The 20801-nt window shown below is 35.7% G+C and overlaps 1 protein-coding gene across 3 annotated transcripts in view; it reads left to right on the forward strand.

Annotated features, from left to right (window-relative positions):
• The window catches only part of myh7bb (myosin, heavy chain 7B, cardiac muscle, beta b), a 34493-nt gene extending 15570 nt beyond the window's left edge, over positions 1–18923 (forward strand). For 2 of the 3 annotated variants that reach the window (XM_087306879.1, XM_087306880.1), the window contains 19 exons: positions 24–200; positions 933–1078; positions 3625–3715; positions 3796–4185; positions 4300–4426; positions 4571–4689; positions 7495–7691; positions 9236–9419; positions 9507–9672; positions 9759–9883; positions 11297–11412; positions 11500–11692; positions 12491–12694; positions 12776–12901; positions 15313–15483; positions 15590–15694; positions 15783–15878; positions 16046–16183; positions 18455–18923. In XM_087306879.1, the coding sequence (XP_087163005.1) occupies positions 24–200; positions 933–1078; positions 3625–3715; positions 3796–4185; positions 4300–4426; positions 4571–4689; positions 7495–7691; positions 9236–9419; positions 9507–9672; positions 9759–9883; positions 11297–11412; positions 11500–11692; positions 12491–12694; positions 12776–12901; positions 15313–15483; positions 15590–15694; positions 15783–15878; positions 16046–16183; positions 18455–18466 (2883 nt within the window). In that variant the 3' untranslated portion in view covers positions 18467–18923. Of the gene's footprint in view, positions 1–23; positions 201–932; positions 1079–3624; positions 3716–3795; positions 4186–4299; positions 4427–4570; positions 4690–7494; positions 7696–9235; positions 9420–9506; positions 9673–9758; positions 9884–11296; positions 11413–11499; positions 11693–12490; positions 12695–12775; positions 12902–15312; positions 15484–15589; positions 15695–15782; positions 15879–16045; positions 16184–18454 lie in introns of those variants that run through there. The other variant, XM_087306881.1, reaches the window with a different exon arrangement.
• Positions 18924–20801: the final 1878 nt, after the last annotated feature.

Below are 20801 nucleotides of genomic sequence, written 5' to 3' on the forward strand. Positions count from 1 at the left end.
GCAAGTTTTGATTTGAATCTTAGGTGAAAAACTTAGTGGAGGAAATGGCAGCATTGGATGAAACCATCTCCAGGCTAAGTAAAGAGAAGAAAGCCCTCCAGGATGCCCACCAGCAGGCTCTGGAAGACCTGCAGTCTGAGGAGAACAAAGTGAACATGCTGTCAAAGGCCAAGATCAAGCTGGAGCAGCAGGTGGATGATGTGAGTATGAAATTTACAGTACGCTTGACACATGCATATTACAGATTCATCGTTGTCCAGTCTAGTGACAAAAATGTCTGTATGTTTTGCAGACATTTTAAATCAGGGGTCACCAAACTTGTTCCTGGAGGGCCGGTGTCCTGCAGATTTTAGCTCCAACCCTAATTAAACACACCTGAACAAGCTAATCAAGGTCTTACTAGGTATACTTGAAACACCCAGGCAGGTGTGTTGAGGCAAGTTAAAGCTAAACCCTACAGCAGGGGTCACCAACCCTGTTCCTGGAGAGCTACCTTCTTGCAGAATTCAGTCCCAACCCTGATCAAACACACCTGAACCAATTAAAAGTACCTAAAGCAGCACTTGATAATTACAAACAGGTGTGTTTGGTCAGGGTTACAACTGAAATGTGCAGAAAGGTAGCTCTCCAGGAACAGGGTTGGTGACCCCTGCCCTACAGGTACACCGGCCCTCCTGAACCGAGATGGGTGACCTCTGTTTTAAATCCTCTTACAGTAATTTGTTCAGACACTGATATAGCTGCTAATATAGTGTGCACATACTGTTTTGATTTTAAAAACCGGCACTGCACATCGACCATCACACATCACATAATCTTAAAAACTGATTATATTGCCATCTGTACTTCTACACAACAATCTAACCTAGCACAAAAGCGAAGTAAAAGATTTTTTAGATCTCACTGTTTACTATTGTTTCCTTACTCAACAGTTAGAGGGCTCATTGGAGCAAGAGAAGAAAGTGCGTATGGATCTGGAACGAGTAAAGCGAAAGCTTGAGGGAGATCTGAAGCTTTCCGTTGAGTCATCCATGGATTTAGATAACAGCAAACAGCAGCTGGAGGAAAGACTGAAGAAGTAAGCATTGTTTACTGTGACACAAAAATGCAGTATGATCCAGTATTGGTTGTAATTAGTTAAAAAGTATGTAGTTACAATAATTCGGTTACATTTCTGCTAAAAAAGTAAAGTAGCACTTTTCATTCATAGGTACTTCAATTATACTGACTTAACAATTACTTAAATACAAATTAAATACAGTACATGAGCAATTCCAGATTTATGAATGTGACATTTGCAGTAACAATTCAAAACATACATTCACAGAGAAAGTATATGTTAATTAGTAAATCAAATGTAATAGTGTGATTATTACTTGCTTACACAAAAAATTTAGAAAAATTTCTGCTTTTTTGGTGAAAACTTGTTTTTCATGGCAAAGTTAACGTTTACACATTTTTTTATTAATTGTTTCTATTGTTTATCAAGGCAATTGCATATGTTTAAGAAATAAAATAAGTAAAAGTAGCGGTATTTGGCTAATAAAGTGGTTTGGGCGCCAGGGGTTAAAAAAACCCCACTACAGTTAATTCAATTAAAGAAAAAAATTAAGCTTCAACAAATGCATGGTTTAATCAGGTAAACCAAATTAAATATTCAATCAACAAACAAATCAATATATTAATAAAGAAGAAAACAAAAACAAAAAGGACAAGATTTAGGGCTCCAACCCTACTCCTTCCCCATTTTTCTTGATTTGGTGGCACGATGGCCCAATGGTTAGCACTGTTGCCTCACAGCAAGAATGTCACTGGTTCAAGTCCTTACCAGCCCAGTTGAGATTTTTGTGCAGAGTTTACATGTTCTTCCTGTGCTTGAGTGAGTTTCTCCCGGATTCTCCGGTTTCCTCCCACAGTCCAAAGACATGCGACATAGCTAAATTTACTGAACCACTATAGATGAGCTCTTAATCAGCAGTATATCTCTCCATAGCACTCCCTAATTTGTAATTAGCCATAAATAAACAGGGGAGTTCTTGAGACCTACCTGAGGCTAAACCAGCCCTCTCGCCCTGCTAACAGGAGGAGGCCCCGAGTCTTACAAGCTCAGGGCTCTCTCCCAGGACAGCATGCCAAACAAACTTTACAATCAATCATCATGTGATTGATTCATCATGTGAACTCTTAAAAATGTGCATGTATGCCAATATATGATATGCATGAAATATGATGAAATTTTAATTGTTTTGATACATTTACTGTTTAAAATGTAAGTGTTAATAGTTTTTTAACACAACTAAAAGCTCCTGTTTGACTAAATTAATTACTCTGTTACTTTTAGAACCAAATAATTATGAAAGTAATTTGGTAACTCTTTATTTTGATGGTCCATTTGAGTATTAGTAGACTGTCTGCTTAAAGGTTCAGTAGGTGATCTGCCACAATGCTAGCCTGTTAGCATAAATCTCTGAAACATCGTCCCTCCCCTGCCGTCCAAAGCCACACCTCCTGAAAACACAAGCACACGTGCCGCATGACAGCAGAACCCTCTCTCATGTGTTGAGCTAAAGCTTGGCTGGAATTACATTCATTATTACACTCATTTCTAAGCCATACTTACATGCTATTTTTGACCGAATATTCAGAGTAGCGGTAAACACCATAGGGAGCGCATTGCAGGTTGTCATTTTTCAAAAATGAACCAATATGAATATAAAACCATCTTAATCTCATTAAAGTAGGCTAGGCGGAATAGCGCTATTTACTGATGTTTTGTTGTTAAACTAAAACATTATCGATGCTGTAAAAGGTCCTTATGAAACTGAAAATAGTGACATCAATCGTTCACCAGAAGATTTCAGTTTCTGAACAACACTTCCAAGCTTATAACCCATTCATAACAGCCCAGTCTACATCAGCTCTGCGTAACAAAAATAGTTTCAAAACAGAACATTACCTGTCTAAGAGAAATATTTCAAATATGGTGTCGTCCTTCCTCCAGCGTGCAAAAGTAACTCCAATATTGATTCAGGATTTTAATAAAGTTTCGATTCAGCATGTTTTTATCGCTAGCTCTCTATCACTCTCGTAAACGTGCAAGCACAGTAGAGCTGTGTACAAACAGGTGCGCAGTAGCTCAAATTTGCATTTGCTGACAGACAGTTTGAGCTCCGTATCAGAATTATGGGAATTATCGGCCTGACATTTTAATTGGACAAACTTTTTTTAGTCTTTAGTCCCTACCCAGAATATAAAAATATATAAAAATGCATTTAGATCACTTACTTTAATCTGTACTATTGGAATGTGAAGAGACGTTCAACCAGCACAACAAAAAATGTTGATGAAGACAACCACCTACTGCACCTTTAATATCTGCTGATACTGCTCCTTCAACAGACATTTAACTGACTATAAGAAACTTTGCTAATGCATATCATCTTACACTAACCCTAACCCCAGCCTAACAGTCTACTAATAATCTGATGAGAATTAGTTGGCACGCAAAATATATTGTGACTAGTAAGTAAAATACAATTGTAATGATGTGATTAGTAATGAATTACTCAACACCGGTATGATCATATGAGTGCTAAAGAAATCTGCACTTGTTCCTTTCTCCAGGAAAGACCATGAAATGGTTCAAATAGGTGCAAAGATCGAAGAGGAGCAAGCCTTGGTTATTCAACTACATAAGAAAATAAAAGAATTACAGGTAAAGTTATTATTTGGCTATAGAAGAAACATCATGTGTTCTGATAATCTGTTATTAATTTTATGGTCAACTCTTTGTAGACACGTATAGAAGAGCTAGAGGAGGAACTTGAGGCTGAGAGAGCAGCTCGATCAAAGTCAGAAAAGCAGCGCAGTGATGTGTCCAGAGAACTGGAAGAGCTAAGTGAACGTCTGGAGGAAGCAGGAGGTGCTACTACTGCTCAGATCGAGATGAACAAGAAGCGCGAGGCTGACTTTATAAAGCTGCGCAGAGACCTGGAAGAAGCCTCGCTGCATCATGAAACCACTATAGCCATGCTACGGAGAAAGCATGCAGACACGGTGGCTGAGATGGGGGAGCAACTGGACAACCTGCAGAGGGTCAAACAGAAGCTGGAGAAGGAAAAGGCAGAAACCAGAATGGAGTGTGAAGATCTGGCATCTAATGTGGAACATCTCTCCAGAGCCAAAGTAAGACATCTCCGTGTGCTTAATGTTCATGATACTTACATGCTTAGGATCTGTGGAGCTTGTGGTTAAGACATATATGATATACATAGACACCTATGATTGTTATGTTTGCAGACTACAACAGAGAAGATGTGCAGGATGTATGAGGATCAGTTAAATGAGTCTAAAACCAAGATTGAGGAACTGCAGAGGCAGCTAATGGATGTCACTTCTCAAAAGGCACGGGCCCAGACAGAGAGTGGTCAGTGTCCTGCACTTAAAAAAAAGAAAACTTTAAATAATATGATTGTAATTCTGCAATATATACTCTAAGAGCTCGGAGATGAGATAATGTAAGAACTAAGGACATGGAAGCACCAATTGTTTTTTTGCTTTCTTTTAACAGCTGAGGTCAGTCGCAGGCTGGAAGAGAAAGAGGTTCTGGTCATGCAACTGCAGAGGACGAAGATCGCTTTCAGCCAAACTGTGGAAGAGCTGAAGAAACAGCTAGAGGAGGAATCCAAAGTGAGCCTTGATTTTTTTTTTTATTGAAAAATTCTAACCACAATTAATTACTATTATTATGTTTGCTGAAGAAATGCAAAAACCTTGAACTCGTCCACCCAAAAGTTTGGGATCAAAAAATTTTTTAAAGAAGAAGAAATATATGCTTTTTCTCAGCTAGGAGGCATTAAATTGATACAAAAGGGTTAGAAAATCCAAATATTAGTATGATTTTGAAAAGACCAGTAAAGACTTAAGTAATGTCTCCTGAAACATCAGCGTGACATATTTCAGTTTCCATGTTTGACTGTATTTTTGATCAAACAAATGCAGATTGGGTGAGATTAGGACACTGCAAACTTTGAATACTAGTGCTTTTAGTAGCTCAGCTAAAGTCAGAAATATTAGCTCCCCTGAATTATTAGCCTCCCTGTTTGTTTATTTTTTTCCAATTTCTGTTTAATGGAGAGATGATTTTTAAAAAACATTTTTAAATATAATAGTTTTAATAACTGAATTATTTTATCTTTGCCATGATGACAGTAAATAATATTTGACTAGATGGTTTTCAAGACACTTCTATTCAGCTTAAAGTGACATAAAAGCTTAAAGGCTTAACTAGGTTAATAAGGTTAACTAGGCAGGTTATTGTATAACGATGGTTTGTTCTGTAGACTATCGAAATTAAATATAGCTTAAAGAGGCTTATAATTTTGACCTCAAAATGTTTTTTAAAAAATTAAAACTGCTTTTATTCTAGCGAAATAAAAACAAATAAACATAAAAACTTAAACATCATTAGGGAAATATATAAAAAGGAAGGAAAATTTAAAGGGGGCTAATAATACTGACTTCCACTGTATATTGAGTGTAGTGATACTAACAAACATTTGAAAGCGCAAAACATAAAAACATAAATCAAGTGAATTAAATCCTTAAATGAGAAACAAGTTTTCTAAAAAGTTAAAATGTTATTTATATATATATATATATATATTTATTTATTTATATATATATATATATATATATATATATATATATATATATATATATATATATATATATATATATATATATATATACACACACAGTTAAAGATTATCCCCCTTTTCATTTTTTCTTCTTTTTCAAATATTTTCCAAATGATTTTTAACAGAGCAAGGAAATTTTCACAGTATGTCTGATAATATTTTTTCTTCTGGAAAAAGTCTTTTTTGTTTTACTTTGGCTAGAATAAAAACAGTTATTAATTTTTTAAAAAACATTTTTGGGCCCCTTCAAGCAAATTTTTTTTTTCGATAGTCTACAGAACAAATCATCATTTTACAATAACTTGCCTAATTACCCTAACCTGCGTAGTTCACCTAATTAACCTAGTTAAGCCTTTAAATGTCACTTTAAGCTGCTTAGAAGTGTCTAGAAAAATATCAAGTAAATTATTATTTACTGTCATCATAAGATAAAATAAATCAGTTATTAGAAATAAGTTTTTAAAACTATTATGCTTAGAAATGTGCTGAAACTATCTTCCCTTCATTAAACAGAAATTGGGGAAAAAAATAAACAGGCGCAAATAATTCAGGGGGCTAATAATTCTAACTTAAACTATATATATATATAACATAAACTAAGATAGCTAGACAGGGGTGTGTTTCCAAAAACCATCCTTAGCCAACTAAGGTCGCAATTTGCATCGTTACAAACAGTTTATTGATTTGGCATTTCCCAAATCCATCGTTCCAATGAATCCATCAGTCCAATGAACATTCGCAAACTGCGTCGCAAACTTGTACACTTGCAACTACACCTCTAGAGTTGTAGTTAGAAGCATAGTTCCTGGTTGTGTTCCATTCCCAGTTATCCCCCCTATGCCCTATTCATTTAGAATGTTCCATTTAAACTTGGAATGTTTAACAAAAAAAAACATTAAAGTCATCTTTCTTATGTGTATTTTTCTTTCAAAGTATTTTTACATTTCAGTTTTAGCAATCTTCATATTGACAATTGCGCTGCCTCCGCAGTGCACTTTGAAAACATTTATGCCATTTTGACACAGCCATGGCTCATGACGAAAGCTATAGGAGACCTAAAAAATAAATTTAATAAATAAATAAACAATATCCTACTTAATAATAATAACAATAATAATAACAACAAATTAATAACCATACATTAATAATAAAAAACTACTACTAACAATACATTTTTATTAAGTAGATTTTTTTTTTCATTTCTGAATAAATAACCTACTGTAAATTACAACTATTAATGATTTATATATGATATAAGATTAGGATACTTGTTAGCTTTTTGTAAGTGGTTTTATGTTTTAGAATAGAATATGGAATATTTATAATATTTGTATATTTTTCAGTTATTATGAAGAGTGCATGTTTTTATTAAAACTAGCTAATATTGGTTTTGGGAAACACTCGTCACTACATCGTTCTTTTCCCAAACGATGCATCGTACTATGATAATTCAGCCGCGAGTTATGCCAATGTATGGGAAATGCACCCCAGGTTAATAACAATCTAGCAAAAATTTATAATTGTTTAATGGTTAAAGTGTTGCTGGTATGCTAAACACTCGAATTATGTAGTTATATAATGTACATTTAAAACTTCATCAAATTATTATTATTTCTTTGGTTTTAAAAATCTAGTTTTAATGATGTACAACGCCAACGTTCTTATGCCACACTCAGAGTCCAAATGTGTAGTAAACCAGGCTCCTAGACTGTACTAACTGTACTGTACACTAGGGAACTGATTGAGATGCACCCAGTGTAATATAATGAACTCAGGCTCTTTGTCTGTGTACCAGGCAAAGAACAGTTTAGCTCATGCGGTACAGTCATCAAGGCATGACTGTGATCTCCTGAGAGAGCAGTTCGAGGAGGAGCAGGAGGCCAAATCCGAGTTGCAGCGTGCTCTGTCGAAAGCCAACATTGAGATCGCACAGTGGAGGACAAAGTATGAGACTGATGCCATTCAGAGGACTGATGAACTAGAGGACGCCAAGTAAGAAGCCACTCTACTGTCGGTGCAACACAGTAGCTATGATTCCGTCCACCTATTTTATGCACATTTTGGAAAATGCCAAGGGAAATGCCAAGATGTGCATCAATTTTGAAAATGTGCATAAAACACTTAAGCACACAACTGAGGCTAAGATAAACTAAATGAAAATAATGTGCATAGACCAGGGGTCTCAAACTCAATTTACCTGGGGGCCGCAGGAGGCAAAGTCTGGGTGAGGCTGGGCCGCATAAGGGATTTCACAAAAAAAAAGTCCTCAAATGTCATTATTAACAGTTTTAATTATTTCTTCTGAACATGAAGTGTCCTGAACATTAATAGAACATTGAGTGAAAATTATGAACAGTTCTTCTGAACATGGCATCTTTTGCCTACTTCTTGCTGCCAGAGACTTGACAGCGCTTCTTCTCACAAATCTGAACCACATTTGGCTTTAGAGCGGAAGCAGTTGAGACCCTCAGTATGGCTTGAAGATGATCATCATTAAGTCTAGACCTGTACTTTGACTTATTGAAGTCCTAGGGAAAAAAGTGGGGGAACTCACTCAAAACTTCCATTCCCTCACCTAAAAAAAAGGCGTATATATGTATGTATTATATATGTATATATAAATAAAACACCCCCACCCCACTCCAGTCACATCAGTCTGTACCAGTCTGTATCTACCTATAATATCAATTTATATAAGATGCAGGGCAGGCACGTGCACACATAGGGCTCAACCTGTGCAGAGCACATGCCCTTTTTAGTCTTGCATAGAAAGTGCCCTTCCAAAATGATCAAAAGTGCCCCCGCGACGCGACACACCCTCGGTCCCGCCCTTCAGTAGGCGCGCGATAACACCGCTCTTGAGTACGCGCGCGACAACGCGCATTGAGTGACAAGCGCGCTGTGTACGGATAGAATCAGCGGAGCGGGGAGCGCTCCGCCTCTCCCCGCTCCGCTGATTCTGTCAGAGTACAGCGGTCGGCGCGGGCCACAAAATATTGCACTGAGGGCCGCAAATGGCCTGCGGGCCGCGAGTTTGAGACCCCAGGCATAGACAATGATGAAAGCACATTTACTGAATAAATTCCAGCATGCACATAAACTGACCAAATTGAAATGTTGCTTTGGTCATCCTAAAATCCTGTAGCCAAAGACTGTCATCAGAGTGGTTCAGTATTATTACCTCCTGAAGAACTGTCTTGAGCAGCTGCTCTCCAAAGAGCATCTCACATCTCCAAAAGCCAACACGCTTTCTTTGCGTTTCATCTTCAGAGGTGCAAGCAATTTATTATATAAGAAAAAACGGTCCACAGTGAAATACAGACAATTCCATTTTTGTGTTTTGATTTTTAGTGCCATTTCATCAGGAATTTTATCATGTTTTTCTTCTTTTTGACTGTTTTTGTTTGGATGGAAATGCTTTGTTCTCAGGTGTTTTATGCAATATTCCAGTTTTGTGCATAAGATTAATTGGTATCTTTGGATGGTAACATAGCTAGTGTCTTGATTACTGTAAAAAAATGTTTTTCCCTCTTCAGGAAGAAGCTGGTTGCACGACTCCAGGGCTCTGAGGAGGCAGTGGAAGCATCCAATGCTAAATGTGCCTCGCTGGAGAAGACCAAGCACCGTCTGCAGACTGAGATCGAGGACTTGATGGTTGACTTGGAACGCTCTAATGCTGTGGCCATTGCACTGGACAAAAAGCAACGCAATTTTGATAAGGTCAGGACAAAGTGCATGAAAACAATAGCAGGAGATGGGTATCGTTCATATTTCTTTTGTACTAATACCAATAATTATTGCGTACAGGTGCTGTCTGAGTGGAGGCAGAAGTTTGAGGAGACACAGTCCGAGCTGGAAGGCTCTCAGAAAGAGTCCCGAAGCCTCAGCACAGAGCTCTTTAAACTCAAAAACTCCTATGAAGAAGCCCTTGACCAGCTGGAGACTATCAAACGGGAGAACAAGAATTTGCAAGGTACAATAACTTGTACATTGGAAAAAATAAGCAAGGGAGATTATATTTACTCCAGTTTGAGCCCAACCGATATGCTTGATTTTCAGAGGAAATAACTGACTTGACTGATCAGATTAGTCAAGGCAACAAGACCATCCATGAGCTCGAACAGATGAAGAAGGTTCTTGACCATGAGAAGTGTGACATTCAAGCAGCACTGGAGGAGGCAGAGGTGAATATTGCCTGATACACTACACTACTGTAGGAGTCCATCTATTAGCCCAATGACGAAACTAACAGCATGGTCGAAGGTTTAATGCATGTAAGCCTTTTCTAGTGCTTCTGAAAAGAATTTTATTGTTTATTAGAATTTATTTATATTAGTTTTTTAGCTCCGAATTTAATCTGACTCCAATTTCAATGATCCTAAAATTTAGATTGTATTTCTAATTGTAAGAACGGATCACATTCATCATTTATGATTTAATTTAGAGTTTTGATATTTTCTGAGGTCCGATAATCTAATTGTACGTTCATTAGGGACCAACATCGCTCAGAGTTCCACGCCCCGGGTTTGCGCATCTTCTCATGGACAATATGTCGACACTGTGAAAATAGTCAGAGGATGCAGGATTAACTATATTTGAATAAGCTGGTCGCATTAACGCTTACCTAGTCTTAAAAAAACAGATCCTTAGCCAAGCCCATACAACTTGCTACTTCCAGTGGTTAAATGATTAAAAGGTCTACATGTTATAGGCCTCTATGGCTACGTATAATCAAATGTGCCTATTAATCAATTCAATTATGCCATACAATAAAGGTAATGAAGACTCCTCTAATCTACTTGATACAATGAATTCGCAAAACTCCAGAATTAATCAAAACTTAACATTTTATTTGTCAGGTAAAATTGTATTCTGCCAATTACATAATAAATCATCAGGAAGCCAATTTAGAGATGAGACTAACAATATAGCATCCATTAATCAAAGATAAATCAAAGAATTATAGATGCATACCTGACCAGAGAAATACGTTGCAGCATAAGTCCCAGAGATGCTGCAATGGGGTGTCTTTTTACAAGATCTCCCCCATCCTAAAGCACATCTTACCTTATATACTCAAGTCAAAACAAACAGCCATAAAGGGAGAGCATCTTATCAAGATCTTTTAGGAGTCAAAAACCAAATCAACATATACCAGTAAAATATTACTGTAAAATTAAGACCACTTTACCAATCACACTGAGACATTTAAAATGATACCAAACATGAATATAGTGCTGCAGGATACACCATGTTAAAACCTTGAACATTTTATGTGAAATGTGCTCTAATCAGAAGGTAACGTAAGGGTCAAGAAGGGGGGCTTGGGGTGAAAGTAAAGGATGCATTCCTGCATTCTTCCCTGATGTAGTGTAGCTCTGTTTCTCCAGCATGTGTTTGCATTGTCAACAGTGATTTGAATAGAACAGTGGAACAGTTGGTGTCTTCATCACTTCTCAGATTAGAAAGTGCATTGGAACATTGCATCTTGTCTCATGAAATTCCATAACAGTATTCAGGGTCTGATATTTTGGATCCTTACACTACACTGGCCAGTAGACATTTATAATTACGTATGTTAACTCTGTGGGACTCAGGGCACTCTGGAGCATGAGGAGAGTAAGACTTTACGCGTGCAGCTGGAGCTCAGCCAGACCAAGACTGAAGTTGAGAAGAAACTTGCAGAGAGAGATGAGGAGATTGACAATCTCCGGTAAGGGACTCTCTTAATTCTAAGGCTTGAAGCATTAATAACACTTTAATAATCAAATGCATGAAACTATTTATCTGCTGTTTGCAGTCGAAACCATCAGCGGACTCTGGAGGGCATGCAGACCACGCTGGATGCAGAGACCAGAGCACGTAATGAGGCAATCAGGGTTAAGAAAAAGATGGAGAATGATATGAATGAGATGGAGATCCATCTGAACCATGCGAACAGACAGGCTGTGGAGTCACAGAAAATGGTTCGCAATCTACAGCTTCAAATCAAGGTTAGAGGAAAGGGCAGGATGCATCAAAATTCTGATTGCAAAGGATATATATACACACACACACACACACACACACACACACACACACGCACACACACACACACACACATAATGTAAATCATAAGGTATGTATGACCATATTAGAAAATGTTTTTTTAGCACTATAGATTCATTCATTCATTTTCTTGTCGACTTAGTCCCTTTATTAATCCGGGGTCGCCACAGCTGAATGAACCGTCAACTTATCCAGCAAGTTTTTATGCAGCGGATGCCAATCTTCTGATATTTGATATTTAATAGTTTGTGCTTCTAGTTTTATAGATTGCCTTTGCTGTAATCTTGTACTAATAAAATTTTTTAAAGTGAAAATAATTTAAGTATACTGTTAATTGCAGTCTATTTTTAGTGCTCTACATTATAATGATGTGATGCAAAGTTAAAATAATTGATCCTATTTTTAAAGATTTTCTTATACCAAAAATCAGATAAAATTATCTTCATCATCCAGAATTTTTCAGTATCAGTGCAGCATTATGAAATAAAGGGCTTTTAACACAACACCTTTTTATAAACTAAATACGGAAACTTTTTTTTTTTTTGGTTTTTAGCTGTTCATTTAAGCAACAACATTTGATCGTTTTGACAATATGGTCACCTGTATACACCTTTTCAAAAATGAAAAGGAAAAACTCATGTTAACACACCCTAATACCTAATTGAAAAAAATTAGTTGACTATAAATTTTCCACTTGGCAACTTATTGCACTTTTTTCAACCTCAGTCGTTGTGTCTTCTCAGGACCTGCAGGTAGAGTTAGATGAGTCTATGCATCATTGTGAGGAGCTGAAGGAGCAGGTGGCAGTGACAGAGAGGAGAAACACGCTGCTGTCAGCAGAACTGGAGGAGCTGCGTGGTGTAGCTGAGCAAACAGATCGAATGCGTAAAGTGGCTGAGCACGAGCTACTGGAGTCCAGCGAGAGAGTTAACCTGCTGCACGCTCAGGTAAACGTCAGCCAGTCAATCAATCAGTTTACCAGTCATTAAACATCATGACTTAACCTCACAATTCACTTATTTCAACAGAACACCGTAATGTTGAACCAGAAGAAGAAGTTGGAGAGTGATTTGTCCATGCTGTCTGGAGAAGTGGATGACGCTCAGCAGGAGTGTCGCAATGCTGAAGAGAAGGCAAAGAAGGCCATAACTGATGTGAGTTATTACTGGAAAAACTATTCACTGCAGGGCCTTTAAAACCATTTAAGTGCTTACTAAATGAATCCCTTACATGTCTGCAAATATCTTATCATTGATTATAACCCAACCTTCATCATTCATCCTCAATTCTTCACAAGCAAAGAAACTGGTTTGCTTTATCCAATAAAAAAATCCACAAAAGCCTCGAGGAGACTCAGCGGTACTGTGGTAATCTGTTTTGAATAAATCATTTGAGTAAATTTTTTCCAAAACATGACTCAACAATAAGGACTGCCTGATGGCCCTGGCCAGCATGAGAAATGCACGAGATAGTAGACAGGATCAATACTGGCCCGATCGGGCCTTGTTAATAAAGCTTAATTTGCCCGCAATATTTGTCAAGAATGGAGAAACAGTTTGTGTTTTTAAGCGTGCTACCTTCTCTGTGATGTCTTAAACACCATATTGCTTTTCGGTTCCTTTTATCTGATTGGATGTTTTAAGCACATCATTTTTTTTCCATAACCTGGTAAGAACCAATACAGCAAAGAGACGTCAAATTATGAGGCTAAAAGAAAATGTCTGTTTCTAACGTCTAAAAATGAAGTGATGTTTTGCACAGTTTGCCGTCAGTTTGAGAGGGGTCTGCATGCAGGGCTGGTGCAGATGCAATCTGAGCTGCATCCAATGCTTTTTAATGCGCTCACCTAACCCAACCCCTAACCCTACCCCTCACAGTGACATCACTCGCTCCCATTAAGTGCATTGTGTCTGACATTGCATCGCTGAGTGATGCAATCTCAGCTTGCATCATAAAGGCTGCATCCAGATACTATTGGTCAGTTTGACAAGTCAGCCACCTTGTTTTATCTAATTTAGAACTGCAATAAAATACCTGCACATTTTCCATACTGCTTTTTTGTTTGCATAACATTTTTAATGTTGCTCTATGCATTGAACAACATTTTTTAAATATTTAAATTTTAGATTCACAGATGTTTTTTTGACACATTATTTAAAATATGTGTCTAAGAAATAGCTAATAGCTTCTTTTTTTGGTGGGGCCAGTGAAAATTTTGGCAGGGTAAGTAAAAATCGGAACCCCTGGTCTGATCAGGCCAGTAGAAAAAATCCTTAACGTTGAATCCTGCATAAGACTGGGAATTTTATATATATATATATATAGTTGTAGTCAGAATTATTAGCCCCCCTTTGAATTTTTTTCTTTTTTAAATATTTCCCGAATGATGTTTAACAGAGCAGGGAAATTTTCCAAGTATCTGTGATAATATTTTTTTTCTTCTGGAGAAAGTCTTCTTTGTTTTATTTCACCTAGAATAAAAGCAGTTTCTAATTTTTAAACAATATTTTAAGCCAATTTTATTAGCCCCTTTAGGCTATTTTTTTTTTGATAGTCTACAGAACAAACCATCGTTATACAATAACTAGTCTAATTACCCTAACCTGTCTAGTTAACTTAATTAACCTAGTTAAGCCTTAAAATGTCACTTTAAGCTGTAAGAAGTGTCTTGATAAATATATAGTAAAATAATATTTACTGTCATCATGGCAAAGATAAAATAAATCAGTTATTAGAGATGAGTAATTAAAAGTATTATGTTTAGAAATGTACTGTAAAAATCTTCTCTCTGTAAACAGAAAACGGGGAAAAAATATACAGGGGGGCTAATAATTCAGGGCGGCTAATAATTCTGACTTCAGCTGTATATATAAAATTTAATTTAATATAGAAAAGACAGGAACTTACTGTTACTTGCTGGTGGTTTTGTTATCATAGTAATTTATCTATAATTTATCTAGGCCTATATCTGCCTATATTTACCGGCCTCCAAAATATACTCAAATACATTTAGATTATGAAATCATCATTGAACAAAATCTTCATTTGTCATTTTTGCTCACTCCTACTTCCATAACCTGATTGTTGTACTCTATAGTAGCAGTGATAATAATAATAAACTTTATAAAGCACCTTTAAATGAAGCATGTAGCAAGGCACTTTACAAACATATAAAATGTGCAGCAGTGAAAGATACATAAAAGAATTAAGGAAAAAAGTGCAATAATAAAAAATATTAAAAACTGATAATAATAATATTAATAATACAATTATAATGATAATAATAATAATAAATCTAAAAATTAAATTAAAGCTACCCTAAAAAAGCCATGTTGATGTTATGTAAAAATTATGATAATGTTAACTTTTAGTGGTTCAATTACCATTGAAAGTCTTATATAAAATGACAGCGAGCCTCAATTAATGGTGTCAATCATACCAACTAACAAAAAAACTTTACAAACCCTATTGGAGCCTCTAGCAACCACTTTGCATGTGCAGAAAATGTAAAAATCATTTTCTCCATAAAAAGATATTCAACAGTGAAACGTTCATACCTCATTAGGCAGCCATGATGGCGGAGGAACTGAAGAAGGAGCAGGACACCAGCAGCCACCTGGAGAGGATGAAGAGGAACATGGAGCAGACCATCAAAGACCTGCAGAACCGGCTGGATGAGGCGGAGCAGATTGCTCTCAAGGGGGGAAAAAAACAGATTCAGAAAATGGAAATTCGGGTGAGCTAAAAAAATAAATAAATAAACTTACGTTCCATTTTAGTTTCAGAAATGACTGCCAATTATCTCATGTATCAAAACTGTATCTTTTCATTTCAATGCTCAGGTGCGGGAACTGGAGACAGAGCTGGACTGTGAGCAGAAGAAGAGTGCAGAGTTCCAGAAAGGAATACGAAAATATGAGAGGAGGATTAAAGAGCTTACCTATCAGGTATTACTCGCATGGACAAAAATGTGATGCAGCGATTAAACTGTTGTCACCTTCAGTGCATTTCAAAGACATTGTGTTTCATACACAGACAGAGGAGGACAGGAAAACTCTCCTGAGAATGCAGGACCTGATTGACAAACTTCAGGCTAAAGTAAAGAGCTTCAAGAGACAAGCTGAGGACGCGGTACATATTTTTCATTACCTTGTGATGTCAACATTTCAGTACACAATAGGGTCAGAGTGGTACATGATGCATCACATAATTTGTCAAGCAATAAGATAGTGTCAGTTTTAGGATTAACTGCAGAGATTTCCCTGCACTGACTCTGCATCTTTGTTGCTGTAATGCAGGAGGAGCAGGTGAACTGCAACATGACTCGGTTCCGAAAGATCCAGCATGATCTGGATGAGGCAGAGGAGAGGGCAGACATGGCTGAATCTCAAGTCAACAAGCTGCGTGTCCGCACCAGAGAGACTCATGTCGTCAAGGTAGTACACAGTAAACTCATGTAATGAAAAATACCAGTTGCCAAACAAATGAGCCAGGCCTGTCACAATGACTGATTTAAATGCATAATGGTTGAAAAACACCCCAGTTTTACGTTTAACATTTATGTCATGCTAAATAGTCTAATCATTTATATATGAGCAATATCACATGAGTAGCAGTGCGATGTGGCTGTGTATCAGCAATGGTGGGAGGCGTGTGTTGTGCCTTAATGCTCCACCAGTGACGATATACAGCCACATTGCAATGCTACGAGTGTGATATTGCGTTTATAAAACAGTTCGATGGCATAATCGTGTGTATTAAAAAGAAAATCAAACACAAGAGTCCAAAAATCCACTTGTAAAAGGAGCTACTTTCGTCCGTCATTCATTCACCTCTGCAGCTGATGTCAGAACAGCAGATACCGTTGCTACCTCATCAACTACACTTTAGAGCCAGTATTTGAATGATTCTCTAGCGTACTGTCTTAAGTGATGACAAAACTGTTGATTTTGCTCACATTTTAAGATTATAAGGCTGAACAGCATCAAATGCCATCAGCCTACACAGATTTTCCAGTATTTCTTTGTTGCCATTGGGAGATCACAATAATTAATCCAGAAAAAAGCCAAAGCAACGCAATTAATAACAGATTACTGTTTTAGTTGCTATTGAAGAAAAATGTGAAACACATGCCGGCATTTCTTCTTTCTTTCTGTTTACTGAACTAGTCTACAAAAACAGAGACTCATTAGAAACAGTTGGCCATCTCTGGTTTTAAGACTTTAAGATGAGTCCAATCTCACACTCAACACACTACAATTACTATGATATAAATACACCTCTACAATATACAAAAGAAGAGATCGACTTAGAATGTCACTTACCAGTTTTATAATGATTTGATCAGCTGTAGTTTAAAATCACACTGGATTTTTCCTCCTCTAAGGGCTTATTATGCGGTCTTTGTCGCCATCTTGTTAACCGTCTTTGCTAATAGCCGCCAACGTGCTGTCTCTTAGAAATTATAAATTTTTAACATAGGCACTGTGCTTATAAATAAACTGCTTAGTTACAATCTAAACAACTACATTCTCGCCTGAAAAGCCTCAAAAGTACATGATGTTTTCCAACAGCAGCAATATTTGTCAAATTGTAGAGTGTCCTCTGCTTGTTGCTGTATGTGGAAGTAATACACAAGGGTGAAGGGTGAAGAGGCTGTACAAGTGCAGTTACTGCCAGAATATCGCACGGCTATCAGCCAATCAGATTCAAGAACCAGACAGAACTGTTGTATAAATTATTATATAAGCCCCTTTCAAACCATAATACCGGTAAACTGATATAAAATTTCCAGAACATTAAAAAATATGTTGTTTACACACAGCAGAATTCCAGCAATGTACTGGTAATGGTACAACTTGTTTTTGAAATTTCCAGTATTTGATTTGCCAAAAAAGTCTGCATGTGTAAAAGGGGCTATTATATTATATTATATTATATTATATTATATTATATTATATTATATTATATTATATTATATTATATTATATTATATTATATTATATTAATTATATTATATTATATTATATTATATTATATTATATAATAGTATATTATATTATATTATATTATATTATATTATATTATATTATATTATATTATATAATAGTATATTATATTATATTATATTATATAATAGTATATTAATTATATTATATTATATTATATTATATTATATTATATTATATAATAGTATATTATATTATATTATATTATATAATAGTATATTATATTATATTATATTATATAATAGTATATTATATTATATTATATTATATTATATTATATTATATTATAGTATATTAATTATATTATATTATATTATATTATATTATATTATATTATATTATATTATATTTCAAGTACAAATTTTTTTATTTGAAGGTCAGAATATGACAATAGCTCTATATTTTAAGTTAAAACAATGACATCATTAAATCACAGTTATTATTTGTTAAAGCAACAGAATTTGTGATTGTGACAGGTCTAATCAGAACTCAAAATGCGATGTTTTAGTTTTGTTCATACTGTGAATGTCATTGTGGTTTAAAACAACTCATTGATCTTGTGTATGGACTGAAAACACTGATATCTTCTTTTATGTTTGAAGACATACAAAAAATACTGACGTGCAACACTAAAAAGTGTCTGTGAAGTGCGAGTAAAAATAAAAGTGAATGCTGAAAAACGTACCTTTTTGTTTACAGGTCGTGGAGTGACGACTGACTTAAGCAGATGACTTACTAGAGTCATAGCGTGTGACGAGTACCTTTCCTTCTATTTGGTCTTCGTAAAATGCTGCAAGACACAGTTTTTGGAAATGTTTAATGCTTACTGAATGTCAATGCTTATTTTCAGATGTAAAACTTTAGTCTTCAAAAGTTTTTGTTCTTATGTCTGTCTTGGGACAGGCTCAGTCCGCAGAGCTCCTAATTAGCAGTTTTAATCACAGTGCAGTTACAGTACAGCTGAAGGTTGTTTTTCTTTAGCCTTCTGTAGCATCTGATTTGAAACTGGAGCTTTATGGACAGGTTGTTTGAAAAGTTATTTGGATATTATAAACAAAACAGCACTTAATTGGTAACACAAAGAGATGCACAAAATTCCATCTGGAATAAAGATGCTATGAATGTGTTGCTTTTTTGAAATTTGTTTGGAATAAAAACGCTAATGTGTTGCGTTTGTGTTTGTTTTATGTGAGCATAACTTACATCATCAGATAATATACCAAAACCTATACATCCAGTTTCAACAAAGCTGGTTAATCAGAAAGGTTTTTCCCTTTTAACTTAAGGGTTATGGTAAACTGACATCAAGTAATCTCAATAAATTTAAACTCAGAAAATCTTTTATTTGTTTTGAAGGTGCTGTCATACTATGGAGCTAATAATATGCCAAAACAATCTGAATTTGAATTGTTAATTTGAATTTTGACTATTTAAATGTAATAAATCTGAATTTTTATGCCATTAAAAATTGTTTTCAATTTGAATTTCTTTATCTGAATTGCATTATTTGAATATTGAACATCTGAAATTTAAGACAACTGAATTTTCCAAGGCTGAAGTTTATTTTTAGATGTATTTGCAAACTTCATATTTTTTTGTGTTCTCAATTACTGCAGATATTGGGTTTGTAAAAAATACAAACATTTTCAAGGTGAAGAAATTCAGAACATCAATATTCTAAAATTCAAAACCAGAAATTCAGATCCAGCAAGAAGTAGGTCAGGGGTGATCATACATTTCAGATGTTCAATATTCAAATTCAAATGAAGAAATTCAAATAAAAAAATTAACAGCATATAAAAATTCAGATTTATTAAATTACAATTGTCAATAATTCAAATTCAGACTGTTTTGGCATAGTATTACCCTGCTGAAAAATCCAGCTTAAACCAGTCTAGGCTGGTTGGCTGGTTTTAGCTGGTCAACCAGCCTGGTTTTAGAGGGGTTTTGGCCACTTCCAGACTGGTTTCCAGCCATTTCCAGCCTGGTCTTAGCTGGTCAGGCTGGCATGACCAGCTAAAACCAGCTTGACCAGCCTAGCCAAGCTGGGAGTCCAGCCAAAACCAGCTATGTCCAGCTTAAACCAGGCTGGTCAAGCTGGTTTTAGCTGGATTTTTCAGCAGGGTAGCTCCATATTATGCTGGGAAAGCACACCAAACCCTGGAAAGTTGCTTTTTCTAAAAACTGTTGAAAGAGCAAAATGTTTCCACACATTTAAAAAAAAAAACAGAAACATTTAGAGGAAAAAGCAGTTTCGGATATTAGTGGTTTATCATTTATAACACAAAACATTGAGTTGCTAAATGTTTCGTTATTTAAATGTTCATTTAAATTCGTTAATTCTGGCTTACTTTCAACGTAAAACTCAGTAACGTTAACTTAATTTGTAAACTCTGCTTAAGTTACTTCAACTTGATTGGCCATTTTAGTAAGAGCAGAGATATGGCACTTAGCATAACCATACATACCCTATTAGCATTATAAATTGCCGAGTAATCACATCACTGCTTCAAAAAAAGCATATTCAATACAATATGGATGTGTGTAACATGAATGTAATCCGGATTCACAACAATCACCATGCTGTCATTAGCCCCTTTCACACATACAGACCTTTCCGGAAAATTGCCGGTAATTTTCCGGAAAGGTCTGTATGTGTGAAAGGGGCTACTGCCATTCACAAACACCCTGTGGTCCTTCATCAAAGTCAGTTGGATACTATAACTGTAGTTTGCTGTAAAAACAGAGTTGAATAAACCCGGTTTTCACCTACGTCTTTATAAGTGTCAAATTTGATCTCTCTCGTGTCTGTGTTAAAAATAAGAAGCATTTAATTGTATTCCTGTAAAGACCCTGTATTATAAACTGGTCTAATAAGTCCAATTTTTATTCAGTCTAATTTTTCACAAGTTGGTTATATACATGTATATTTTTCCAATTGCATTATTTTTACTCATAAACTATTTGCTTATTTATCTAAAATGTTTATCTATTACTATATTCAAGTTTTGTTTTATTTAAAAAAAAAAGTATTTCCTTCATTTTT

Source organism: Danio rerio, chromosome 23, assembly GCF_052040795.2.
Source record: "Danio rerio strain M-AB ecotype USA chromosome 23, GRCz13ab, whole genome shotgun sequence".
Lineage (NCBI taxonomy): Eukaryota > Metazoa > Chordata > Actinopteri > Cypriniformes > Danionidae > Danio > Danio rerio.